General features: G+C 38.2%; 2 protein-coding genes across 4 annotated transcripts; both read right to left on the bottom strand.

Moving 5' to 3' along the window:
• Positions 1-1,248: 1,248 nt before the first annotated feature.
• On the bottom strand, positions 1,249-5,970 carry GTF2A2 (general transcription factor IIA subunit 2). Of its 2 annotated transcripts, XM_054077364.1 has the most exons (5): positions 5,910-5,970; positions 5,217-5,347; positions 4,617-4,721; positions 3,209-3,335; positions 1,249-1,559 (listed from the first exon to the last, which is right to left on the bottom strand). In XM_054077364.1, exons 2-5 carry the CDS (start codon positions 5,286-5,288, stop codon positions 1,534-1,536), a joined length of 330 nt encoding a protein of 109 aa, XP_053933339.1. In that variant the 5' UTR covers positions 5,289-5,347; positions 5,910-5,970; the 3' UTR covers positions 1,249-1,533. The 2 variants fall into 2 exon arrangements, with proteins under 2 accessions (XP_053933339.1, XP_009553619.1); XM_009555324.2 differs by lacking the exon at positions 5,910-5,970 and having other exon boundaries at positions 5,217-5,885.
• A 2,632-nt stretch (positions 5,971-8,602) lies between these two features.
• On the bottom strand, positions 8,603-24,770 carry BNIP2 (BCL2 interacting protein 2). Of its 2 annotated transcripts, XM_009555323.2 has the most exons (12): positions 24,639-24,770; positions 22,361-22,498; positions 21,763-21,893; positions 20,957-21,024; positions 20,064-20,231; positions 18,059-18,235; positions 17,333-17,435; positions 16,911-17,042; positions 16,259-16,345; positions 16,023-16,121; positions 14,548-14,583; positions 8,603-12,003 (listed from the first exon to the last, which is right to left on the bottom strand). In XM_009555323.2, exons 3-12 carry the CDS (start codon positions 21,810-21,812, stop codon positions 11,955-11,957), a joined length of 969 nt encoding a protein of 322 aa, XP_009553618.1. In that variant the 5' UTR covers positions 21,813-21,893; positions 22,361-22,498; positions 24,639-24,770; the 3' UTR covers positions 8,603-11,954. The 2 variants fall into 2 exon arrangements, with proteins under 2 accessions (XP_009553618.1, XP_053933338.1); XM_054077363.1 differs by lacking the exon at positions 14,548-14,583.
• Between the last annotated feature and the right edge of the window lie 44 nt (positions 24,771-24,814).

Here is a 24,814-nt window from a genome sequence, read left to right as displayed (position 1 = left end):
CTAACTTTTGCAGTTCTCACCAGTATATTCACTGAACAAATAAACACTGAAGAAGTGGTACCTGGAGCTTCTGCACCGTAAGGTAACTGAGCAAGGAACAAGGCTGCCAAATACTTCTCTGTTGTATATGTACAGATTGCCCTTTGGCTTTCAACAGGCCACAAGAGCAAAGAATAGGATTGATGACAGAAGTTCAAGTATTCTTTGTGTACTTTGATAAACTTGGTAGTCTGTATGCATCTAGATTAGAATTTCTTGTCCTTGAAACATCCCGCAGATGCAAAAATATCAGATACCTGCATTGCCTAGCACTGCACTGTCATGAAGGAGACAGTTCAGAAGCATCCATAACATTTAATGTATTTTCATCTGTGTGGCCTTTTGCCACTCACTGAACTCAGGCTAAATAACAATAGCACCAGCATCATTTAAGCATTTGCAGTAAGGCTTGGGTACAGCACATTTAAATTCACTTCAGAATGTCCGGCTCCTTTTCCAAGCTTCCTTACAAGGCCAGGCAATATTCAAAGCAACATTCAAATCTCAGTTTCCATACCAACTAGGAACCATCAGATAAGTAGGGTATACAATTCAAGGCATTAATGTTATGCATTAGCACATGAAGTGTCCCATCACTTTCTCCTTCCAAAGAACCACATCTAGGGCTTGAATGGGACTGTTGCTTCATTTTTAAACAAGTCAGTAAAGTTGTTCCAATTTATTAACGTAATTTGTGGTTCCTGCTCCCATGGATTTGAAATTCCCTGATTACTAAGTAGCAGGCATCTTTGTCAACAAAATTATTTCTCCTTTCATTTGTAGTTTTTTTTTAGAATACATACTCATTATATAATTTTCTTTTTCAGTTAAGTGTTTCTTTTCCTTTCAGTTAACAGCTAAGGAAGCACAAAGCCTGGGAGTGCTATAGTACAACTGCTCAAACACAACAGAACCAGAGAGTGAGGAGTTCCTATCCAGAAACAGGAAGAGAGCACAAAGAGTTGGAGGTAGGGACAAATTTTGTTATTTATTATTGGCAGAGTACCAAACAGACAAATTCATCAATAGAAAGATGCAGTGACAAACGGACAAATATACTGGCCAGCATGAGCTGCTAAGTTTTTGTTGATGTCCTCCTCCATCATTCTGAAACAGCCATTTCTTGCAGTGCTCATAAGTGTAACCATAGGAAAGAACGTATTATATTCTTCTTTTTAAACAAAGTTTTCCAATGATCACTCATTCACAACTTTTTAAATAAAAGTTTATTACAGAAATTATTTTGAACAAAAAAGGCAACAGTATCTGTTGTAAATTTAAAAAAAAAAAAGTAACATAGTATTCATGCTCTAGAAGGTGAACCGAAGAAATGCTACAGGTATTTCTTCCACTGCCATTCTGTGATGCTGTCTAGATTGGATTAACTCGCATCTGCATCACAAGAATTACATACAAACACAGTCCCTTTCCATGCTTCTTTCCAGAAAGTGCTGCATATTAACAGAAAATATTGCAGATAAACCACAGTTCTATTCATTCCGCAGTATTGGAACCAGTGTCTAGGAAAGAAAAAAATAAAGCCTGAGTAATAAATGCCCTGGACTACAGTTGAGTATAAATTCAAGACAACCAATACTGTCCTCTATACTTTCCCCAAGCTCAAAAGCATTCCCCAAGCATTTTAGAGCATGTTCTGTACTTACCCAATCCCCTCCACTGCTATCAGAGGTGATGCACGAACCCCTGTGCTGTTTCACTTCAGTTAGCAACAATGAAGAACCAGCACAAAACTTCACAGTTGTGCCCACACATCACTTGCTATTGAGGCGTTAGAAATACAAGCAGCGTTGCTCTAACTTGTAGTGAAACACAAACACTTCATTGCAGGCAGCCACAGGCACATCCACCTAAATTACACCATCTGCTGAAGAGAGCTTAAGCTCCTACAGAGTGTGGGCTATTGCTCATTACGAATTTTGAAATACATGCAGGAATGAGCACGATCTTCATAAAACAACTGATAACAATTCTGTTCTGAACTTTTGTCAGGAGCATCAATTAACACCTGTGCAATTTCTGGTCTTACTACCATTACTGCTTTCTTGTACTTAGAGATACAGAAAAAAACCCAATAACTTGGGTAAGGAGAAAGACAAGTAATTGTTTACTACATTCCTTTATCAAGTCAATTTCTTGTGTGGAAAAAAGGCTGTAATGTTAATAGCAACTTCAAGTCACCTAGTTCTTTAAATCTTATCTGCATACTTTATCAAGTGTGAAAACAAATAATACTTAGAAACTAAAGGTTCCTCTACTAGCTATAATAAGCACACAGAAAATAAATAGAGTAAGATTATATGCTTGGCTAATATCTGAAGTTGAGCAAACAATGAATTCTGTCAGCTCTTTAAAACTACAACTTGAAGTGACCCCTGCAATCATGCTGGGATCAGGATGCCACTAAGAACGTGTTTCAGAGGTCCCAGGTGTATTTAGATAAAGCTTTTTCCATTCTCAGTTCTTGCTTTTAGCATGATTCCCTTGGGATGAAAAACACCGTTTTACACATCTTTGGTGGTTTCTGCCACACTGATGGTTTTAAAGTGTATAAACCAGCTTGCCACGTAAGTCACTAAATGACTTTTTCCAGTGAGGAATTCCAAGGAACCTTGACAAAAGTAATCTAGCAAAGCAGATATGGAACATAAATACCCACAAACAGTGCACATACAGTAGCCGGTTGAGCAATGTATAAATATTATAATATGACTGCAAATGCTAGCATATGCTTTTCATGTGCTCGGGTTCTCTACTATCAAATCCAGCAAACAGTTGCTTAGAGAGTTTTCTTAGGCCACTGTGTGGTCAGACTGGTGAAGCACTCCTTGAATACAATAACACATGGTGCTGTTCAAAAAATCACTACACAGAAACTCAATTAAGATTACTTTTGACTTTCTTATCGCTCTAGTAGTATGTGATTCCCAACAACAGGTATACAGCTGTCTCTAACACATTCCTATTTCAGTGCTTACAAGTTAAGGAAGCATTTAGTTTGTATTTGTTTAATTTCTCATCATATGTAAAAGAGCGCAGAGCCCTCCTTTTGTCTGAATAACGCAATCAAACTAGCTTTAATCAGAGATTTGGTGAAAGCTCTCTATAAATGAACAAGTCTCTGCTTATTTACATCACATTCCATACTTACTTTTTCCATCACATGCTACAATTTTCACTTTATCCACTTTCACAAGTTCAGTGACCTCCCTAAATTCAACATCATTCAGTACAAACGTCCATACGTTGTCACAGAACCTGTACGTATTCAGAGACCCCTGAAAAAGATGAGACATTTTCTATAGGATGCCTTCCAGAAGTATCAGAAAATGTTTATTATCTACTGAACTACACGCCTTCTAGAACTACATTTGTCATAAAGCCACCTCTGAACCTGAATGCATACAAACTTCACCAGCAACTAATTCTGAGGAAAACCATAGTTTAAATGCCCTCCAGTGGCTGAAATTTTCAAGACCACATAGTGACGTTATAGTCTAACCAAGGGGAAGCTTCACAGGTATGCTACGAAGTTTTATAACTTTTCTAAGGTGCATGAAAGATCAGTATCAGAAATGACTTCTTAAAACATGAACCATAAGAAAAATCAGTTACAGCAGCGACCATAAGATGTGAATTCTGGAACTGTTTAAATAAAAAACATAACAAAACTAACCAATGTGACATGAAAGGGTATCCCTCGCATTTGATGCATTACTGAGGATGCTGACATGTAACCTTCTGGCCTTTATCTTCACATATTTTGAACCGACAGTCTAGAACATAAGCTCCAAGCAAGTTTCTTTAATTTAATCCACTAAAGACATTCTGAACAGTTTTCTACACCGTGTTACATACACAGAGCAAGCAAAGCATGTTAGAGAAAAGAAGGTATGCTCTTCTTAACATATCTGTATGGTTTAAAAATCTAAAGAGCTCACTTCATTAATACTCTGTTCCGCAGAGACTGCAGAAGGAGCATTGGGACATAAGTTAGCAGAACAGCTGTGAGATTTTTTCCTCTCAAAATTGCAGTCAAGCTGACATTTAACAATTTGCTGGCTGGCTGGGAAAAAAACCCCAACAACTTATTTTTCTATGATACTTAGAGAAAATAGCTACAAAATGATCCAGTGACTTGTGTAAGTGTAGATCTACAACTCTCTAGTCTTTCCTCACATTATAGATGTGGCTGAAAATCTGGCCTCATCTCACTTCCCCTAGGTACGACTAAAAGACGCAAAAGTCTCCCTCCCCATCTGCAAGACACTGATGATGGCAATGCTGCCCATCAAGGCATTTCCCTCTTCCCCTGTTTTCATCCTCCCACAAAAGCCGTTTCTGATACTTGCATTCCTTACAAAAAAACCCAACGCCCTAGGAGAATAAGATAACAAGCCTTACAATTGCATACAGTACATACATGTAAACAGTCATTATTTCAGAGTCAAAATGAACCTTTATAAGTTTTTTCTGAGGGCACACAGCTTTTAAGGACTTTCTGGATCAATGCTTATTTACTATACCTCACGAGGAGTTTTCAGATATTGTTATCTTACCCTGAAATTGACTCTGTTCCTGACTCGTTGTGCCAGTGCCGAATTTATAGCTTTATCAAACTGAAGTAGCACCTGAAGGGCCAGCTGAGGCGTGATTTGTTGTGACTAAAGTAGTTTAAAAGAAGAAAGTTTTGAGTTGTTTCAAAGTAAACTCAAAAGTGCAGTAAAAATTAAAAACTTCAAAACAAAGTTCACACGAAGCAGATCTCTACAAGAACAATTTACAGAAGTGCTACGTTTCTGTGTTCGCTTCCTTTCTCCCATTTTAACTCTGAGAGAAGCAGCAATGTGCTAACATGACATTTTCTGCCACACAAAAATTCTTCTGATAAATATCCACCGGGAACAGCCAGAAGAGCAGAAAATCAATTACAGTGTTCCAGATTAACCTGGTGGTTCCTTTACTGAGCCATGCAACAGGGCTTATGCCACTTCTATACAACTTTTTCCTTCACCTAGAACATTAAGAACAAGATTTCCCACATGAATGCAACATCTGTAACTTAATTCTAATTAGTTTTCTAAACACTGGCCCTAAACACCCCAAGACAACATCCAAAAAGCAGTTTTAACCTCTTGAGACCCCAGCCTCACACACACCTGTATGAGCTCATCCAGACTCTCCTGCAGGCTGTTCCCCAGCGTGGTGTTCCTGTACAGCTGGTATGCCATGGTTTACTGGGATGGGCTGGGGATCATCCACAGCTCGGGACGCCAGCTATGGCCTCGCTCTCATTTAAAAAAAAAAAGAGAAATTAAATAAAAAAAGAAATCTAAACCCCGACATCAACAGAAGAAATGGTTACTATTACAGAAGTGGAATACTTCTGATTTACGCTAAAGTAGAGTTAGGTTTCATCTGAGTAATTGCATTCGTTTGAAAGTTAGATGGAATGTCCCTCCAGAGCATGTTTTTATTCAGTGTTCCCCAGACAGGGCTCGTTCTCTGGCGGTGGGACGGCCCTGTGCTCCGCGCGGTCTGTGCTGAGCAGGTGTCTCTCCCCAGCGCAGAGCCAAGGGCAGGCAGGGCTGGGGCAGCTCCCACCGAGCGCGGGGCGGCACTGCCGGGAAGGAACAGCATCAAAAGGAGTCCTGGAGAGGAACAGGACCCGCACGAGATTCCCCGGAGGCTGATCCACAGCCGTGTCAGCGGGACTCTCTCCTGCCCCAGCCCGCCCGGCCGCCCCCGCGCTGCGCAGCCCCGAAGCTGCCCCAGGCGCGGCCCCTGCGGCTCGCCCGGCCCGGGACGCGCCCCCCGCGCGCCGCCGCTCGCACCCCTCGGCCCGGACTCACCCGCAGCGCCCGCCGGAAGGGGCGGGGCCGCCGCCCCCGGACCGGAACCGGAACCGCAGGGCGGGGACAGCGGAGCGGATGCGGCGGGGTGAGGGGAGCGTGGGCATAACCCATTGCAGTTTGTATAGCAGAGGATAGATAACGAACTATATAAAACATTATCTATCATATTGCACATATTATGTTAATCATATTGTCATTATATATTAAAAATATAATGCATTATATAGAATTATATGTATGATAGAGTATTATATATAGTATTACGTTATGCGTTATATAATTGTATATTTTACATTATATATTGTACTATATATTGTACTATAATACATCATATAATACATATACAATGTACATTATATATAGTGTATATATACTATAGTATATATATAATACGTTCTATATATATAATACATTTAATTTCTATCATATATAGTAAACCTAAAGACGGCACTACAGCCATCTCAGCTGTTCATCAAGATATAATATATATATAAAAAGTATATAATGATATGTAGCATGTACTATAAGTATATACTATAAGGGCTGTCAGTCACCCAGCAAATGCTGCCCAAGAGCCTTTAAGGCTATATAAATATTTATATATATTAGAATATATAAAGTATATAGTAATATAAATATATATGTTTAATACATTAGTATATATAGTATATAATGTATGTCTAATATATATACATTTTATATATTAGTATATAATAATGTATATATAATATGTATGTAACTATACACTTATATATATTTTATTATATTGAAGGAAGAAACAATCTGTTGCAAGTTGCTAGCCTATTATACATCTGAATATTATGTATAGATTTTGTGATTTTAGTGCTAAAAATGTAGGATTAGCTTGAATGATAATGTTTCACTAGCCTGTGCCCGGATACTTTTGCTTAACTAAGGGCTTTTAACAATGCTGCAGTTAGAAAGAAAGGGAAATGCTGGCTGTGTGTGCTTTGACTGTCTGTGCCCCTTGTGAATGGTAATGGTCATTACCTGGATTCTTCCCCTCCATGCCTGATGTCACACTGAAGAACACCTTATTTAATCAAGAAATTGGCATCAAGTATTTGAGTCTGGCTTTTCACGGCATCAATTTATTACATACCTCAACGAACAGCTGAGATGGCTGTAGTGCCGCGTTGTTTCTTTTGAGTGTTCAAGTAACCAAAATCCATGCCCTTCGTAAGCTCAGAGCTTAACCACTCCTCCTTTGACATTAGGCTGTACCGACTGCCAAAAGCCTTTCAACTATTCAATTCAAAACTATCCGTTTTTGAACCTCACCGCAACTACTGAACTTTAGGATCCAATTGAAAGTTTATGTTTTAATATAAGAGGGAGTTGGTGGTGCATACAATCACAACAGATTCTTGTATTATTAACATTCCCAAGCAGTGAAAGAAGACATTCAGAGCTTTTCCGAAGGTATTCATTGCATACAGTGTTTATTTTTTCCCCTAATTAAAAAGGTTCCCATGAGTGTTAACAGCTATAGCACATTCAGAGATGTGTTTATCATGTTACTCCATGACACCTTGGAACACAAACAGAAGCTCATTTAAAAGAAAGGTTCATAGCATTCTGAGAGGTAGGTGAAGAGTTTTGCACTTTCATAGTTTAATATTAAGAGGGCAGAGGAAAATAGTCACATCTGTGAAAAATAATAGTCAATGTAAGCCAGTTACAGCATCTGTTCTTCACAACCTGTGTTTTGGCAGGACTAAGGCAGCTCCATTCTATTGAATGCTGCCCATGTCCCACATCGCCCATTGTTCAGTAAACTGTAACAACAGAATGTCTTAACCTTACTATCTACATTTGGGCTGGTACCCGACTACTCAGGCTCCTTTGGGAGGGTAAAGCATCCAACTTCCATCAACCTGGAATGCCACATCATAAATATTAACTAGCAGCTGAGCAAGGTCATGCAAAGAGCAGAAAGATATGGACTTAGCTTTCTGAAAACACTCCAGTAGCTTCTCCTGAGATCACTTTCAGTCCAGAAAAAAAATCAGTATGTTTAAATCGAAGTAATCTGGGCAGTTCAAATTGAAAAACAAAATCTATTTTTAGCAAAGAATGGCTTTAATTTTAATTATCTCAGTCATTGCCTAAAGGGAATGATAAAAAAACTGTAATGTGACTGCACTCTCTTCACAAATTCCCTTTTTATCTGTTAGCTCAATACAGGGAACAAGTAAGGGAAACAACAAAGATCAGCTTAAAATTTTGCAGCTTGGAATGCTACAAAATCTGTCTTTCAGAATATGAATATTTAAACATTCCTTATTTTTCAGAGTGCTACTCTGACTAAAACCAGATTGTCCTTAAAAAGTGTACAGAAAGCACTTATTTCAAGTGTCTCCAACAACCAGCTGGTTAAAACAAACCCTCTAGAGAATGACCTGCATCCACAAGGATTAAGAATTTTCACTGAAAGCTTTGTAAGACTTCTGCAATTACAGACAGCACGCGAGCTGTTATTCCTCTCCCTTCTGTTCCTCATGTGGAACTTTTCTGAGGGAGACTGGAAGGACTAGAGAATTAAAGTCATCTCCAAAGAAAATGACTTTTTATAAGAAATACATTTAAGCCATCTTTCTACATAATAAATACTGTATGATACACAGATGAAAAACTGACACCAAAGAAACACACTTCTCACTAGGAAATCTTTGTGACAGAATTAGTTTATAAAGTGCCCATTCGCCACGCAGTTCCGTTGCTTTGTTCACTACAGACATTTCCATAGATAACATCACGGACACTCGACCAGGCAGCAAGGCCACCCTCTCTTCCCTATGACACACTTCAAGGTCACCTCATGAAACATTCCATTGCCACCAACCTGTCACCTAATCTTCAAGTCTGACACAAATTAACCGTTGAAAGGAGTTAAGCTGTCATTAGAGCATTGAAGTGTATGATGCAACCAACTTGCTTAACTAATACAGGCTATATACTTATGGTGTGCAATTCAGAACATAACTATTGTTTCTCGGTACAAAGTTCCTCACAACCAGAAGTGCTGTTCTCATCCTTTTCACTGAAAATAAAGGAAAAAACATGCTAAATTGCATTGTTACACACAAGGTTACATATTATTCTAACTAGTTATAAGTTTTTTTGAACCAAAAATCGTCCATTTTCACATGCCAGAATCTTGAAGACTTCAATCTGCTTCAGCACGAAATCCTACGTCCCTCTCCATTACTTCCCAACAGAACATGGCTTTGCTGTACTACACAATGTCAAGAACATTCAAGCAATCTAGTGTCTACTCACATCAGGCTTTAACAATGCTTGCTTCAAAGTATCTTTGCCACTTCTGAACACTTATTGCATTGTAGAAATCAAAGTCTCACATCCAGACACAAGAGAAGGCCACTGGCCCAAACATCTCCATTTCAGTTGCGCACAATAACAGCAAGATAACTAATGACTTGTTAGCACATAGATATACATATATAAATGAACTAATGAGACCTCCAAATCAAAGGTAAATTAGTGACTCATTACATTATCTTTTCTTGACAGGGTTCAAACTGTATTGTAGCCACGTGAATTTTACTCTTAGGAGGAAGTGCCATCAAAAGGTGAATTCCCTATGATATTGTATCTTATCACAAAGTGATTTGGTTTTTGAAATAACTTCTATTGAAGTATGACATTCCAGCTTTTCCTGTGTTAAATATTAAAATATATTAAATTATTTTATAGATTAGAAAAAAATCAAGTTTGACAAGAAGTTACCTATGAGTTCAAGAAAACTCTGGGACCTCTTTGCTTTTTCTAAACACCTATCACATCAGTAAATGAGCTGCAAAAGGTCTGAGGGGAATAATTATTTAGTACGCTCGTTTCTCAAGCTGCAAATCTTTAGGGACAGAAGAACTGTTGTGCTGTATATTTATTCACAAAAACCTTTACTAAAAAAATAAACTGTTAGGAAAGACAGTAACAATCCCAGCATTTGATAAATCTGCCCTATAGAGAGGACTGGCTGCTCTATACTGCACACATAGGAAGCAGCAGGACATACAGAACTACAACCCTTCCACTAAGAATACGATTTTACTGAGAAGAATACTTTCTTTAATTGGGAAAAATTTGAAATGAGATGATCAGAATGCTTAGTATCTAGCTTAGGACCCACACAGAACCTGTAGAAACCAAGAAGGTTTACGGGTTTGCACACTCATACACACCGCCCTGTGAAAGTATCATAAGCAAACAGGCTGCAAGTGTCCAATTTACTGACTAGAACTTCACATTATTCTGAGTCAACATCAAAACTTACACAGGAGATAAGACAGCCCCAAAGAAACTGTTCACATTTGTGTTCTGCTTTCAGAGCAAGATCCAAACCTGATAAAATGGATGCAACACCACTTGAAATTATTAGCATTACCTGTAGAAAGAGAACATCCTGCATATTCATCTCTACAATTGTAATAGGGATGCTACTATAACAACAGTGCCTAGATCTTGAGATGCAAGTCTCTGAATTGCAGACCAGCTTGCAGAGACATGGGCAGTTTGCCCTCCTCTGGACATGTATATGCTCTCAGAGTCTATGCATGTTTCATTAGAGAAAGGCAATTAATTGTTAACTGGTAACAAGTCATGACTACAGAACTATCTCTCAACTGCTATCTATCAGTGTCAAACAAGAACCTGATTGAAAGCAACCTTGTGGGTTTTGGTTTTTTTTTAATTAAAGGATGGTGTAATGCTAACTTTTAATTGAGAATTGATATTTTTGGCATTAAAACAAAATTGTGTGCACAATAAAAGAAGTGAAGATTGAATATATTTCTACAGTATTATACTGCTTAACTATAGCAGTAATAGCCACCAGGAAATAGCCATGACTATCAAAAGATGTTACAAACCTATAACGTATCAACCAACACGTTGTGGTAAACCCACAAAGACATGTCCAAGAACATCTCTTACAGACACAAGTGTAAGCCTACTACCATGGTGGGGAGGAAAAAAAAACCCCAACCTTTAAATAACTTTTTTTATTGTTAAGTGAAATTAATGCCGATATCATGCCAAGCCAAGAGCTTTAAAAATGGATATTTCATCTACAAGGATGACACAGGTAGGATAAGGCTCGACATACCTCTGCAAACAACTGAGTATGTGACTAGAGTACCTATGTAACTCCCCAGCTTTACTGAGTATGACCAGAGCTTCCTACTCGTGACAGCCAATATTCATTCAGGAAGAACTGCAACAAACTCATTTCCTAGTGGTAGCTGTGAGATTCTGCTTCAGTAAATCAAGACTGAATTCACAACCTAAATTGAGAAAGGTCCGATATCTTGCTACTCATTCAAGCAGTTCAGCTCCTATGTGGCTTAGGCTTAAACCTTTTGGCCAAAAGACTGAAGTTTGCAGAACTGCAATTCTGCATTCTGAAAAAACAGCCTAGAAGACACCAATCAAAGCTCAAGGAGTACTGCTTCTATTAGGTGTGTGAACAAAAAAAAGGATCTCCACGCTTGTGAAAGAGTACGTTATGTGATTGTTAATATCCAAGCAAATTAAGGTTTTTGTGACAATAAAGAAATGCACTTGACCATTTACAGCAAAACAGATTTATACAATAAGTAACTTATAGCCCTGCCTACCTGCAAATGAATTACTTCAGCAGGTATACACAATATATTGCTCAGTCATAAAAATATATATTATCTCTTTCCTTTAACATTTAGGTATATAAATATTTTACTGAAGAACATGCATGATTTAGATAAACAACTGCAAGAACATCCTCTGAAAATATAGGGTTCTTTGACATTTAGCAGTACAAAATGATTACATAAGCACAGCTATTAAAGTCAAGACAAACCAATACAGCAGTAAGCAGTCCATTGTGTGCTAGTCCAAAGGAATTAAGCACCTTTTGCAACAGGTTATATAATATGTACATACACAGAGAATGCATTGTAAATGTAGCAAAAATAGCATCATTCTGTCTGCATATTCTTCAGTCTTGTTTGGACTCCAAATTCACTGCTCACTCTTCTGCTCTTGTTTTCCATTCAGCTCTTGGTCAACTCTGCTTAGCAAAGAAAGCAGTAAAATTAAAATTACATTAAGGGGAAGTTTAGTTTGATAGCTCATATATTAAGCAAAATCTAGTTATCTTAACAGGAAAGCACAAGGCTTTTACACGGAAAAAAGTTCTAGTAAATAAATACTGAGATTTTTATTGAATGTAGTCACAATGCCTTTTTTTATTAAAAAAAAAAAATCTAATTTCCTACCTCCCCACAGAAATTCATTGAAGTTGTTAAGAAAGAATTTAAACATGCTATAGGATTCAAGAGGAAGCATTTGAAAAGTGTAAGTGAAGTCTGACTTGCAGAAGAAAAAAGCAAGTTCCGTACTTTTATTAACAAACACAAGCAGGAATACAAGTGTACAGGTAACACGACAATCTCATCAAGCACTACTACATTGACGAATTCATACATTGAATAAGCACAGGATTACCTTTAATGTTACAAAAATCAAGCAAAAAAGGTAATAGCACTAGTTGAATAGAAGTGAAGCAGCTCTTTAACTGCAAAACTTTTCTATGAAGTGTTGCCCAGGGAAAAAAATAACCACCTGCCTGCTAAAATGTTGTTTGTGGGTTTGGTTTTATTTTTCATCTCTGCCTTGGGACTGGCAAACAAAATGCTGCTTTTCATAAACCAGCGGATAGTTGACAGTCCTGCACAAGATGTACTTTTCCTCGTTACAGTAAGAGCAAGATACAGTCTTAACTATATCTTCTGAAAAACAAGTTTTGCATTAATTTTAAAACAAATAGCAGTTCTGAAGTCAGAGAGGCGAAGGCCAAGTTTGTCTCCTAACAACCTAATTGTCTAACCTACCTGTCCAGTCTCAAACTATAACCAACCAATTTTTCAAAACAATCAGAACAACAGCAGCTTTTGGAGGTCATGAACCCACAGAAGGCAGAGGCAAGGTTGGGGTTTTTTTGCAGCTGTAGAACTGAAGCTAGTATATCAAGGATTCAATAGGTCTGGACCAGCGTTTAGGAGAAAATACCCATCAAATACCTGTTCACCTGCACAGCACACAGCTGCAACTCACCTCCGTCCTCACCACAGTATCTCAGGAAAGCATGTTTTGACATAGTTTACAGGACTAATTGCAGAAAGTGTAAGAAACCATGGTAAGCTAATGCAAGCAAGCTATGCATAAACACACAGCTGACACAAATCCACAGAAGTATTTCATTCTAGCTTTCAAAGGGAGTCATACACGTAGCCAAAGAATTGCTACTGCCATCCTCAACAAATTTCATAACTAAAATTCAACACATCTTGTTTCCCCCTATTATAATAAATAATGCCTACTACTGCTTTCAACCCAATTAAAGTCTCAATATCAAACAGTGCCTCTGATCTCTCCTCTATATCCAAGTGTCACTCAGGAACTCACAACTTTGTGCAGAAGTGGTGGTAGTATAAGTGATGGTATCGACTGGGACACTAAGAAGTGCCTGTATTGGAGATGGAGGTTTCTACCTTCCCGTTTTGCACTCTGAATACCATGGGCCTTGCAATAGACCTGGGGCAAATTATACACGGGTGGGAGAGGAGGGAGGGAAAGAGGAAGGGTGGGAAAAATTAAGCAGAACTGTTTAATAAGTGCTGATAGGGTTTCTTCAATTTCATAGGCTTACTACTTCTGTTACCGCAAGATTATAATTCATTGGAGTAATTCCTAGACAACATTCAACACCTCTCACTAGCCCTACCTTCTGCTTTCAGAAAGAATTCAAATTCCTTCTATTTTAATCTCTCAGTATTCCTTTCCATGTCCACTACCCAACTTAGAGCACTCCCCTCAGTGGTTATGCACACATAAGAAGAGGAATTAAAAAAAAAAAGCAAAGTTAGTAGCAAAATCTTTCAGTACATTTGTTAGTGACAGAGTGAAAAAAACGTATCCATTAAAAAAAATTTCATCAGCTGCTGGAATAGCTTTAACAGTAGCAGAAGGCTCAACGTGAATAAAATGGAAATCCAGTGTTTGTAAGCAAGGAACATAGGCACTGCAAATACAAACAGCACTAAAAATGCTAACTTAGATTGCATCTGTGCAAGTTAATAACTAAAAAGGTAGTGAATACCAAAAATACAAAACACAATATTCAATATCAGAACTTCTTCCAGAGCTGCATCCCTGCTGATGCATAGCTAAACACCTAAAACCAGCTCTTCTTCCTTCAGACGTCACTTGTTAGAAACAGTGAAACTTGATTTAAACAATTCACACAGAAGCACTACTTGCGCCTCTTGAAGATTCAGTTGAGAATCCATGTATCCCCTTAAAAGTGAGCATCACACATAATAGAGTAATAAAACGACTATTCACGAATATCTGTTTGAACATCCAGGCTGTTTCTTTAGTTGATATACTGTACTTCCGGGCAGTATAGTTACTTTCATACATAAAAACTTAGTCACTAGTGCATGTTTATATTTACAAATGCTTATTCCCTTATGCAAGCCAGTCAACTGGGAGTTAGTTGCAGTGCAAATAGTCTTATCTAGATGCAACCCTAATCAAAATATGAATATACCTTTTCAGTTTCTTTCTAAATTTTTCTTCTTCATACCTTGGTGAGGAAAAGTTTGATTTCAGTAAATATAACATATGAAGGCCAAATTCAACACAAGCTGCAAACTGGTATTGGTGTCAATACAGTTTGTAGAAACATACTGAAGTTTTGAAAGCGATATAATTAAGAAAAAAATATATTGTACCTCCAACATTTATAAACAGTAAACAAGAAGCATTTAGTTACTATGACACAATGTTCAATTTCAATACAACTTCTTCTACAGTATTAACATGCATCACTAAAATTTAGTCTGTATTCACAGTATGAAGCAGATCTAATCCTCCACAAAAGTCTGAGAATGAACTCCTAAAATCAACCGAGCTCAGCCTATGCAGGACAATTAAAGGTTCATCAATACAGAAGGTAGTCTTTCAAGACTTATTTAATGACAGTCTGGATATTCCTAACACATCCTTCAAAATCCACAGTAAAAAAAAAAAACCATTCTAAAGATAGCACAAGGCTGCTTCAGTGTAGTCATGTGTTTCCTCCCTGCCCCAAGAAAACTGTTTTCTCTACTTCATAAAAAGTTAAATTATGCAGCTGATAGCAGCAGAATGTTTACTGCCATAACCAGCCATTCGCAGGGGTGAGGCAGGATTGGTGGATGCGCCCTGCTGTCCATGCAGTGAGACTATGCTATCTTTCCTTACAGAGTCCTCAGTCTGTGATCACCTACTGCGATGCACATTCCACATGTTTGTTACACCCTATAATAGCGTGATCAGTTTATTATCAGAATGATTAGTTTCCTCGTCTGGCTTTTAAGACCCAGATTTACAGTTTCTGCTCTATTACTGCACCCACGAATGCTGCTGACAAATTATCATCCTCATATTCGATAGCAGAGCTGTGCTAACATTAAAATGGAGGTATGTATCTGGAGAGGAGGATAAAACCAAAGACATTGATGCTGCCATTACCTCTTCACCAAAGCAGTTTTAGAACTGCTACAGGTCGGGATTTAGCACTGTTCTACCACAGGTCTTCTTTTAAATTAAATCCCAACCCAAGTGATATTTCATCACTTAATTGTTCCATATTTTAACGTGTATGACGAAGATAATACAAATTACAGTATTGACATGCCCAGAATTTCTGACTCACGAGCCATTCAAGAATACTAAGGGGTAGAACAACAGGAATGAGGTCTTGTGTCTAGAAGACTAACTAACACCCATCACTTGGTAATTACATAAGGCACTATCTGAAAATCCCTGTACATCCATATTTTGACTATCCAAGCTACTGCATACCAAAATGTAGTTAGCAATGTGCTCAAACACGGATACTACTCCTAGAGACAGCAATGATCTGAGATAAATTACATTTTATTAAATGCCAAGTATTATATTCCAACCAATCACTGAATATAACATACACCGGTTCTAAAACGTAATCAGTGTAGAACATGTTTGAATAATAAAACGTACTGTTTTATGCATTCTGGGATGCCAACATATTCCATGGGGATGAGTTCAGCTAGTTCTGCCAGGGTAAAGACATACCTGATTTTTTGGCTGAATTTCGAGCTGTGGAAGAACAAATGCAGGGTACAGTTACAAATTAATTTTTCAGTAGCTCAATATTAAAACCTTTTTTTGAAGTTTAAAGTAAATAGTTGCTAGAACTGTTTAAAAAAAAAAACAAATAGCTTCCAGAGTATTACCTAATAAAAGGTTTTGTGATGGCCAGAAGTGTTCTGATGAACCAAGAAGGATGAACTATGATTAATGATTTCAGATTTTTCCTTAACCTGAAGAATTCAAACAGCAGACATAATTACTGAACAAAGAGGCAGCATGACAGCAAGGGTTGCACAACTGTCACATAAATCTAGTATTCTGACAGTCTATTACAGAAATTACCATCTGTCAGAAGAGAAAAATACAACACAACTATATAGTCCACATTTAAGATGTAGTATCAGTTTGACAACAATGAGAAGGAAATAACATTCCAAGAGAAGCTTATTTGAATCTTCTTACACAACTAATGATGAAGTGGTTGGCAAAGGACCCTCCTTAGCACCTTGTGTTTATACATGAAGTTCTACGGATTTTTCATGTGGTAACAATATTCAGTATTCTAACACTACTATTTTCACTAATAAAATAGTGAATAGTAAAATACCAAAACCCCAGGCATACCTGTAGTGTCATCCCACGTTGTGTGGCCTAGCGAAAGGTTTTCAATATACCAAGCAATTTCCTTAATTAAATGCTAACCAATCGACACCACTATAAGCAGCAGTTTCTCCTAAGCACTTATATATCACTGAGCATGCAAATACTGTAAGAAAACACTACAGAGCTGCTTACCTTCTATCAATTTGCTGGTAACATTTCCTAAGCCAGCCTAAACTTGGCATTTTTCTCCGTGTTGTTGCACCATTCAGGTAAACTATCATATAGTTCTCTGCTACTAACATTTCTAAAGTGCCAATTACATACCTGCAGAGACAAGCAAAGAAAACTTGCAGGTGATCTGGAATATTAAGGTAACTTAGTCATGCTCAAATATTTTAAACACAGAGTTGGCAACAATGTTGAGCAACATCTAATATTTTTTTCCTTCCCCTGGAAGCAGATGTAGTTGCTTTTCTATTTGCTACTTTACCCTCATCTCAAATGTAAAAAGCTTCATTAAAAAGAGAGCAGTAATTGCCCTTATATTAAAATGCTAAGTTTCACAATGTGAAATTAAGACAGTATTCTTAATTTTGTCTAACACAATGACTTACTTAAATAGATTGTCCATTAGGTATCTGTAGTTAGGCTGGCTGCTTTCAGGCATAAAGCAAACTGCAAACACAACAATGGCATTTAACCCGTCACCATAATAACCTAAAAACAAAGTACAAAGCAGCAGTAGTGACAAAGGCAACTATACACTGACTACAATAAGATTTTTCATTATTTACTTTAAAGAGATTTATAAACATCTATTCAATATAGATGGACATACAGTTACAGAAAACCCAAGACTGCTTTTTCAAGTTTGTCTACTTCTAAAGAAATAGCTGAAGTTGATGTAAATCAAATGCCGTACCTACAATCAACATCTCTGTATAGAACAGGTATATTTAATAACATTTTTCATAGTCAACACTTTTTCCAGCCTACACTCCACAGACTAGGGAAAAGTCACTAAATTCATTTATGCCTTAGTCGATCTACAGTTAATGCTTTCAACAATCTTAAACGCAAAAAAAGTATACTGGTAGAACTGACACAGTAGAATAGATAGTACATCATTTCATACATGCATGTTAGTAGCTTCTTCTGAACACGTCTACATTTTGGAACTTAAGTTTAATAGGGAAAAAAATATTAGATCAACCATGTCTTACTACTGCAACAAATAAACCATCACGAGTCTTTATGCCCAAAGCTCTTCCTGTGCCACCCCAACTCAGCTTAAAGAAGCAGTTTCTCAACAGACCCCTCAGCACAACACTAATCCTTACCACCATGACTGATAACTTTTTTATATGGTTCAATTGCCTTCATGTCCACCCTATGGTCCTGTTCTCCAATCCTAAACATTCGCCAGCGTCGATCATAGTCTTTCTCCTCTGCCACAGTGTATTCAGTAAGTGATCCTTTCCTAATTACATCAGTAGTTTTTGGTTTTGGAAGATCATCTGCCAAAGTTAAAACACGTTCAAGATCGATTATGAATGCTTCATATGGTGACAATCAATTACGATACAGGTTAACCACTTTGCTATTTAATCTATTTTAATATTCTTTAGCCAATCAGACATCAGCTGACTTGGTCATTACAAACTAGGACTTCACGGGCGTTACATTTTACCAAAATATTCTATATTGCAGTTGACTGTTATTTGCTATGTTAAAATACGTGACAAATTTTGATTCATGTAGGAAGCCCATTTAATTGCAGGCTTTCAGAACACAGACCTCGATGAATCTCACCAAAATAGACAAAGTGGTTAACTCCAATGATAATTACATGGGTTGCTTGATCACAGATTTGCATAAAAGCATGATTTAGAACATTGACAGTACCTTGCAAGCAGACATGCAGGCAAATCTATTAGAAATTAAATCTAATTCATGTGTGTGCAATCAGTAGATATGAAATTTATGCTGACAGCAATCTGTAAAACAATTTGCTCCAATTAAATAATGATTCTTGACTTTGTTGCATAGACCTTACCCAAAGCGAGAAAAACCTACTGCAAGTTAGTTGTCTGTTCCCAAGACAAAGCTGTTAATTGAAACTATCCTTCCAGGAAAATGAAGGCAGCAGCATTAAAGGAAGAAAAGACAGAAACCCTTTTCAGCCACTTTTAAAAACAAGGCACAAACATCCGGAACATTTCCTTTGCATCATTGCAAAGCTAACCCTAAATATCAATTCTTCTTCAATATAATTATGTAAATCCTTTCATACAGGTAAACCCACAGTCTCTGTTATGACAACTTCACCTGCACTTTGTCTTCACCTTTTCAAAAAAGAACTAAACACCTTATTCTAAAGAGTGTTTCCATCTCCATTTATAAGTTGTTTTGAATGAAGAACGGGTAGTCTTTCATACATGAAAGTGAAAAGAGCTTCCTGTTTACTCAGGAATTAAAATTATTTCATTTCCATAATAAAAAAAAAATTGAATTTACATGTTTACTTATTAGAGACATTAGGTTATGAAGTTCATAGAAGTTAGACTCCAACTATTTGAGCAGCACAACAGTTCTTGGCTTACATAAAAATGGCCTTAAAAAATAATTAAACTTGTGCTTTAACTCCTACACACAACTTGTTTATCTCAAATACAATTTGTTAGAATCTTCAAGTTTTGCCTATAAGAATAAGGTGATACACTGTTCTGTTCTTAAAATATCATTATTAGCGCGGCTATAGCGAGGTTAACATCCTATCAAGTCATTTCAGAATTCCTTGACACAAAGAGGCTTTTCTTGCACTCCCAATCAATACAGAAAGCATGCAAACTCTAAGGCTACTGACCTTTTGCCATTCTCACCACCGCAAGATATGAGATCAGGTATTACTCAGTATTTTTAAAAACATCACTCAGTCCTTAGATACAAAGGCTTGCAAATCATCTATTTCCAACAAACTCATCTATATCCCTTTAAATGGTTCACTTCCATTTAAAACTGATCTACAATACATGTAAATCACCTTTGAGGTCTCTTTTTCCCTGGCTGATTCTTAAAAACATACTGAACTAGAGAGGATTTTCCCTAACTTCCAGTCTTATGTTTAATGACATTTACCTGTTTATTTGCAGTTACAGCTTTTACTACCTTGCCTGTCTACTCATCAGTCGAGGCCTGATTCCAGTTTCTAAACTAATCACTCCCTTTATATTTTTCCTCTTGCAATACTGAGTCATAGTTATTTCCCACCTGAAAACCCGTCAGCCTGCACGCATGAGAAAAGAAATACTTTAGGGCATCAGACAAACGTAAATAAATACTTACCTTCCCATTCAAACTCATTGCTGTTTTCTGAAGGAGTATCTAAATCATCCAAATCAATCTCTCCACTCTCATCCAAGTCATCAGACAAAACAGATTCCTCACTGCGATCCAAAGTTAAGCTGATATCTGGAGCCACTAGTTTCTTCTTCACTTTGGTTCCATTAACCTCTGTATTTTAAAAAAACAAATTATTTCCTTTAAAAGCTAAAGCGAATTTATGTAGGTATAAAATAACAAGACAGGAGAACACAATGCTTTCTCAGAACACGCTGTAAGTTAATGACCATAACTTAAACAATCTATCTTCAAGCAAGAATTAAACACAGTGTGAAAAGAACAGCACCTGGAGGTCAAAGTTCTCAAGTCCACAAGACAGTAAGTTTACCTGATAGATCCACACTATGATCATACTCCGTACAGAAGAAAAACTTGACATGCTGACACCACCTAAGCAACTACTCCCCGTGCCAGCTCTTCTAAAGAGTATCACAAGTTGTTCTAGATATTATACTCCATAAGTCTTGCACATAATGCAACAGACTGATGTCCCTAGGCCTTGTTTCTATCAGGTATCTGTAACACCATAACCATCTCTGATGAAATAAAAAATAACATACAGGCTGCAAAAAAAAAAAAAAAAGACAACTGACAGACAACAATGAAGACAAAGTTAATTAAACTACTGGTCATACACAACACCAAACCCCTCTTCTTTCTCAACAAGATGCTTACAACACTCTTCACACCCAAAAAAAGTATTTAGAATGCTGTTTCCTCAAGCCCAACTCAAAAAACCCCAACCCAAAGAACAAAACACTCCCCAAAAATACAGAGCTTTAAAACAGCCCTCTAAGTGGGAAGCAGTCAGCTTAACTGGAGTGGAATGTTCTTACCAGCTTCACTTTCTGTTGCAGCTGCAGCCAATATGTCTGATTCAACAGGATCATCCTCTGGCAGAGGCCTGGTACACAACGCAGAAACTATTGTTACAAAAATGGGGGTTTTTTTAAACAGCCAGCTGAACACCCAATAATTAGACTTACATATTGCTGAAAAACTACTGTGGGACAGTAGCAAACTGAATTTACTTATAGCCCAAGCTCAAGATTTCAGTAAACAAAGCACCACAGTAGCAGAAAATGCCTTTACAGCATTCAAGCGACCATCTGTTCTTGTGACAAATGCCAAAATACCGGCTGCTACTAGTGTGTGTCATCCTTAAGAAACCTTGTCATATTTTTGGCTTGAGAAAATTTGACATTAAATACATTACAGAAGTGGGTAACTCATGTTATTATAGAGCTCCTCTGAAGTCAGCTGGTTTAGTTTCTCCATAGGCCTAAGGCACACTAACAGTCAGAAACACTGCTTAATGAAATATTTAGGTCTTCAGACGTTGGTAACAGGTGCACAATGTAGTCGCAAAAGGTTACCCCAGAAAACACACAAAGCCAAACTTGCAAATGTTCACTTTGGCCAACGTTTGGAACTTCAATCATTGCATCCCTGCATTACCTAACCGAGACACAGATATGAAGTCATGAAGTGGCATGAAGAAACACGCCACAAAACCTTTTCAAGACTACTATACTAATGGAAATCACTTCAAGATTACGATTGTGTGTTAGTTCACCAGGAAGATGTAGGTAGCTTATTCTGGATGCATTTGAGTTGAATTAGTTTAAAAAAAACTTTAAACCTTGGAAAATCTTCATCTTGCCATTCTTCCTTAAATTCAACTCCTTCCATTCTGCAGCCAACTTGAATTGCTAATAGAGACTCCTGATCAGCCAGAACCTCTTGTCTTCAGGACAGTGGGCTAAAAAGGAGCTGCAGGAACATAACAGAAGATGCTCGTTCAATACTATTGTAATTCCCATACTTGCAACACATCTTTTCACTCATCACCACGTTGAGGTATTACACAGGAAAAAAACCCACAGGGAAAAGTTTATGGTTTATTTCCTTTCTTTTTTTTCCACCCCTCTCAATACAAAACTCCTTATAGAATGGTTTATTATACAATAATTTAGGCTGGAAGGGATCTCAAAATCAAGGCCCTGAGCAACCGGACCTATCAGTTGGGATTACACCAGTTCACTCCAACTCTCTAGATTTTAGAGGAGACATTGAATAAGCGTATATTTTGAGAAAACACACCCAGATGGTCAGATCTAAAATACAACCCAGGTCTTAAAAAAAAGAACGCACCACACACTTGAATGATAACTTAAAAAAAAGAAAGCACCACACACTTGAATGATAACTATTTCAGAAAGCGTTTTCAGAGAACTTACCCTGTGATGTGCAAGTCAAGTTGTGTTTTTTCCAGCTCACCCATCACCAGCAACAAGGAATCCCCAACAATGGAACATAATAAACCATTCTGCTAACATACAAGTCCAAGTCTGTTGAGGCTCTTGTCTGAGTTGGGTCTACAGATTGGCAGAAACAAGTAAACTTATCAATGAAGATGTTAAGAACATAAATGCTAACCAAAACAGGAAAAAGAATGACACTCTATGCAGTCAAGAGAGTACAAAATTTATAATCAGTATAGAACCCACCATCTGATGCAAATACGCAGTTTGCGGTGAACAGACACTGGACTTAAAAAAAAAAAGGTAAACTAATGACTTTATTCTTAAGGGACAGATGAAGAAATGAAAAAAATAACAGTAAAAAAAGAACACACCACAAACCAAAGTTATGACTATGCTGGTGGCTGCAAGATGCTACTCTTGAGCAATTCTGGCCTGCAGATATTTCATTATAATGAGTTAAGCTTGATACACTAACATAGGCACAGAGTTTAAAAGTTAGTCGTGCTGTAACCAAAGTTTAAGACACTCCTACAAAACATTTCTCACATTACTTACAGGATGCTCATCAGTAAATTCTCATTAAGGCATACTTGAAAGAAACCATTCTCTAAATACCACATAGCACAACTGCAAACAACTTACACAGCAGTTTCTAAGTTCAACATCAGATAAGCTTCCTTTTAGGTTTCCAGCATCCTACTTAACACACAGACTAAATAGTTGTTTCAGATGCTTTGACTTGAAGCGTCATGTGCAAAAGCACTACCATTTGTTAACTAAAAGAACTAGAAATTAAAGAGGAAGAGTAACCTTCACAGCAGAGATGGAAGAGTGCTGACTTTAAAGTTAGCTACCAAATAATTTTACATCACTAATACGAAGGCCTACAAACCAGGGGAAAAATATACTATTTCTGCTTACACAAACTAAAGCGGTTCAAAACACTCTTCCTACAGCTGCTGTGGTAGTGCTGACATCTCCTGGTTTTACTATGCCATAGTCTCTTCTTAATTCAGTTGTAAATACAAGATCTAAAAGTTAGCCTACTTTTTTCTACATTTCACCTTCACCATTTCAACGGAAACATTAGCTGACTGTTAGTTAAGTGAATTCCAGGTTCCAAGCATGCAAGATGTGCCTCTACAAGTATTTTTTATGTTTGGTTTTCCAGCAAGCCAGAAGTAAGGAACAGATATTTTCTGATACACGCATCCAACACGGTACAGATCACTATAATATCTAAATGTTTTTATAACTCCACAGGCTCTCTGAATGTGGCCACACTAGCCAAGACCTCAGAAAACATTTCCCACAGCTGGCAGGGGACATCCAGACTTTATCACTTCCAAGTCTGCAGAATCAGGTGATACAAATCCTTTAACTAACAAGTCATTTTTTCCTATCTCCTTTTAATCCCTTGTCTCGGCGTCAAAGCGCAGAGAAATCAGGCAGCTAAGACAAAACTTTTGAAAACATTCTTGCTTTCCTCTCTGAGGACACTACTTTATTCAGAGCAATAGCAGAACCTTCATTTCTCAGTCACTGTGATTCATTTAAAGGTAAACACTAATTATCAGACAAAAGTAAGAAAGAATTTTTACCCTGCCTAAATTCAACCATTGTTCCTTCATAAAGTTTAAATACCAAAGAGTCACTAGGTTGGAAAAGACCTCTGAAATCATCAAGCCCAACCGTACTTGTCCACTACTAAACCATTCCTCTAACCATCTCATCTACCCATCTTTTAGATATGTCCAGGGATGGAGACTCCACCACCTCCCTGGGCAGCTGTTTCAGTGCTCGATAACCTTGTAGGCAAAATAATTTTCCCTGATGTCCGGTCTGAACCTGCCCCGGCACAGCTTGAGGCTGTCGTTGAAAGCCTGTCACCTGGGAAAAGAGACCGACACCCATGGCTCTACAAACCCCTTTCCGGCAGTTGTAGACAATGACAAGGTCTCCCCTCAGCCTCCTTTTAGAGGAGCTAAACGCCTCCCGTTTCCCCAGCCTCTCCTCCCAAGCCCTGTTCTCCAGCCCCTTCACCAGCAGCCGGGAATGAGAAGGAACCACGACAAAAGGCATTAAAGCAGCTTCGTGACAGGAAAGGGTTCCCCTACCGGCACGGCCACACGACAAACGGAGCCTCAGCGCGAGGCTGCGGGTGGGCGCGTACGCGGCCAGAACCCTTCCCTCGTCCGCTCCCTGCGCACAAGCGGCCCGAGCCGGGTCTCGAGCGCCGCCGCGGCCCTACCTGTGGGAGCCGGGGGGGGACGGGCCGCGGCCTTCCCGCTCCGCCGCGCGCCCCGCGGCCACCCGGAAGCGCACCCGCCGCCGCAGTCACGTGAGACCGAGAGGCGTTGGCTCGCGCATGCGCACAGAAGCACCGCCCCGCGGCTCTTGGCGCGCGCGCAGCACCTCCCTCCCGCG

Source organism: Cuculus canorus, chromosome 12, assembly GCF_017976375.1.
Source record: "Cuculus canorus isolate bCucCan1 chromosome 12, bCucCan1.pri, whole genome shotgun sequence".
NCBI classification, from domain to species: domain Eukaryota; kingdom Metazoa; phylum Chordata; class Aves; order Cuculiformes; family Cuculidae; genus Cuculus; species Cuculus canorus.
Note: the sequence above shows the minus strand (reverse complement) of the source record. Positions and strands in the feature narration are given on the sequence as shown.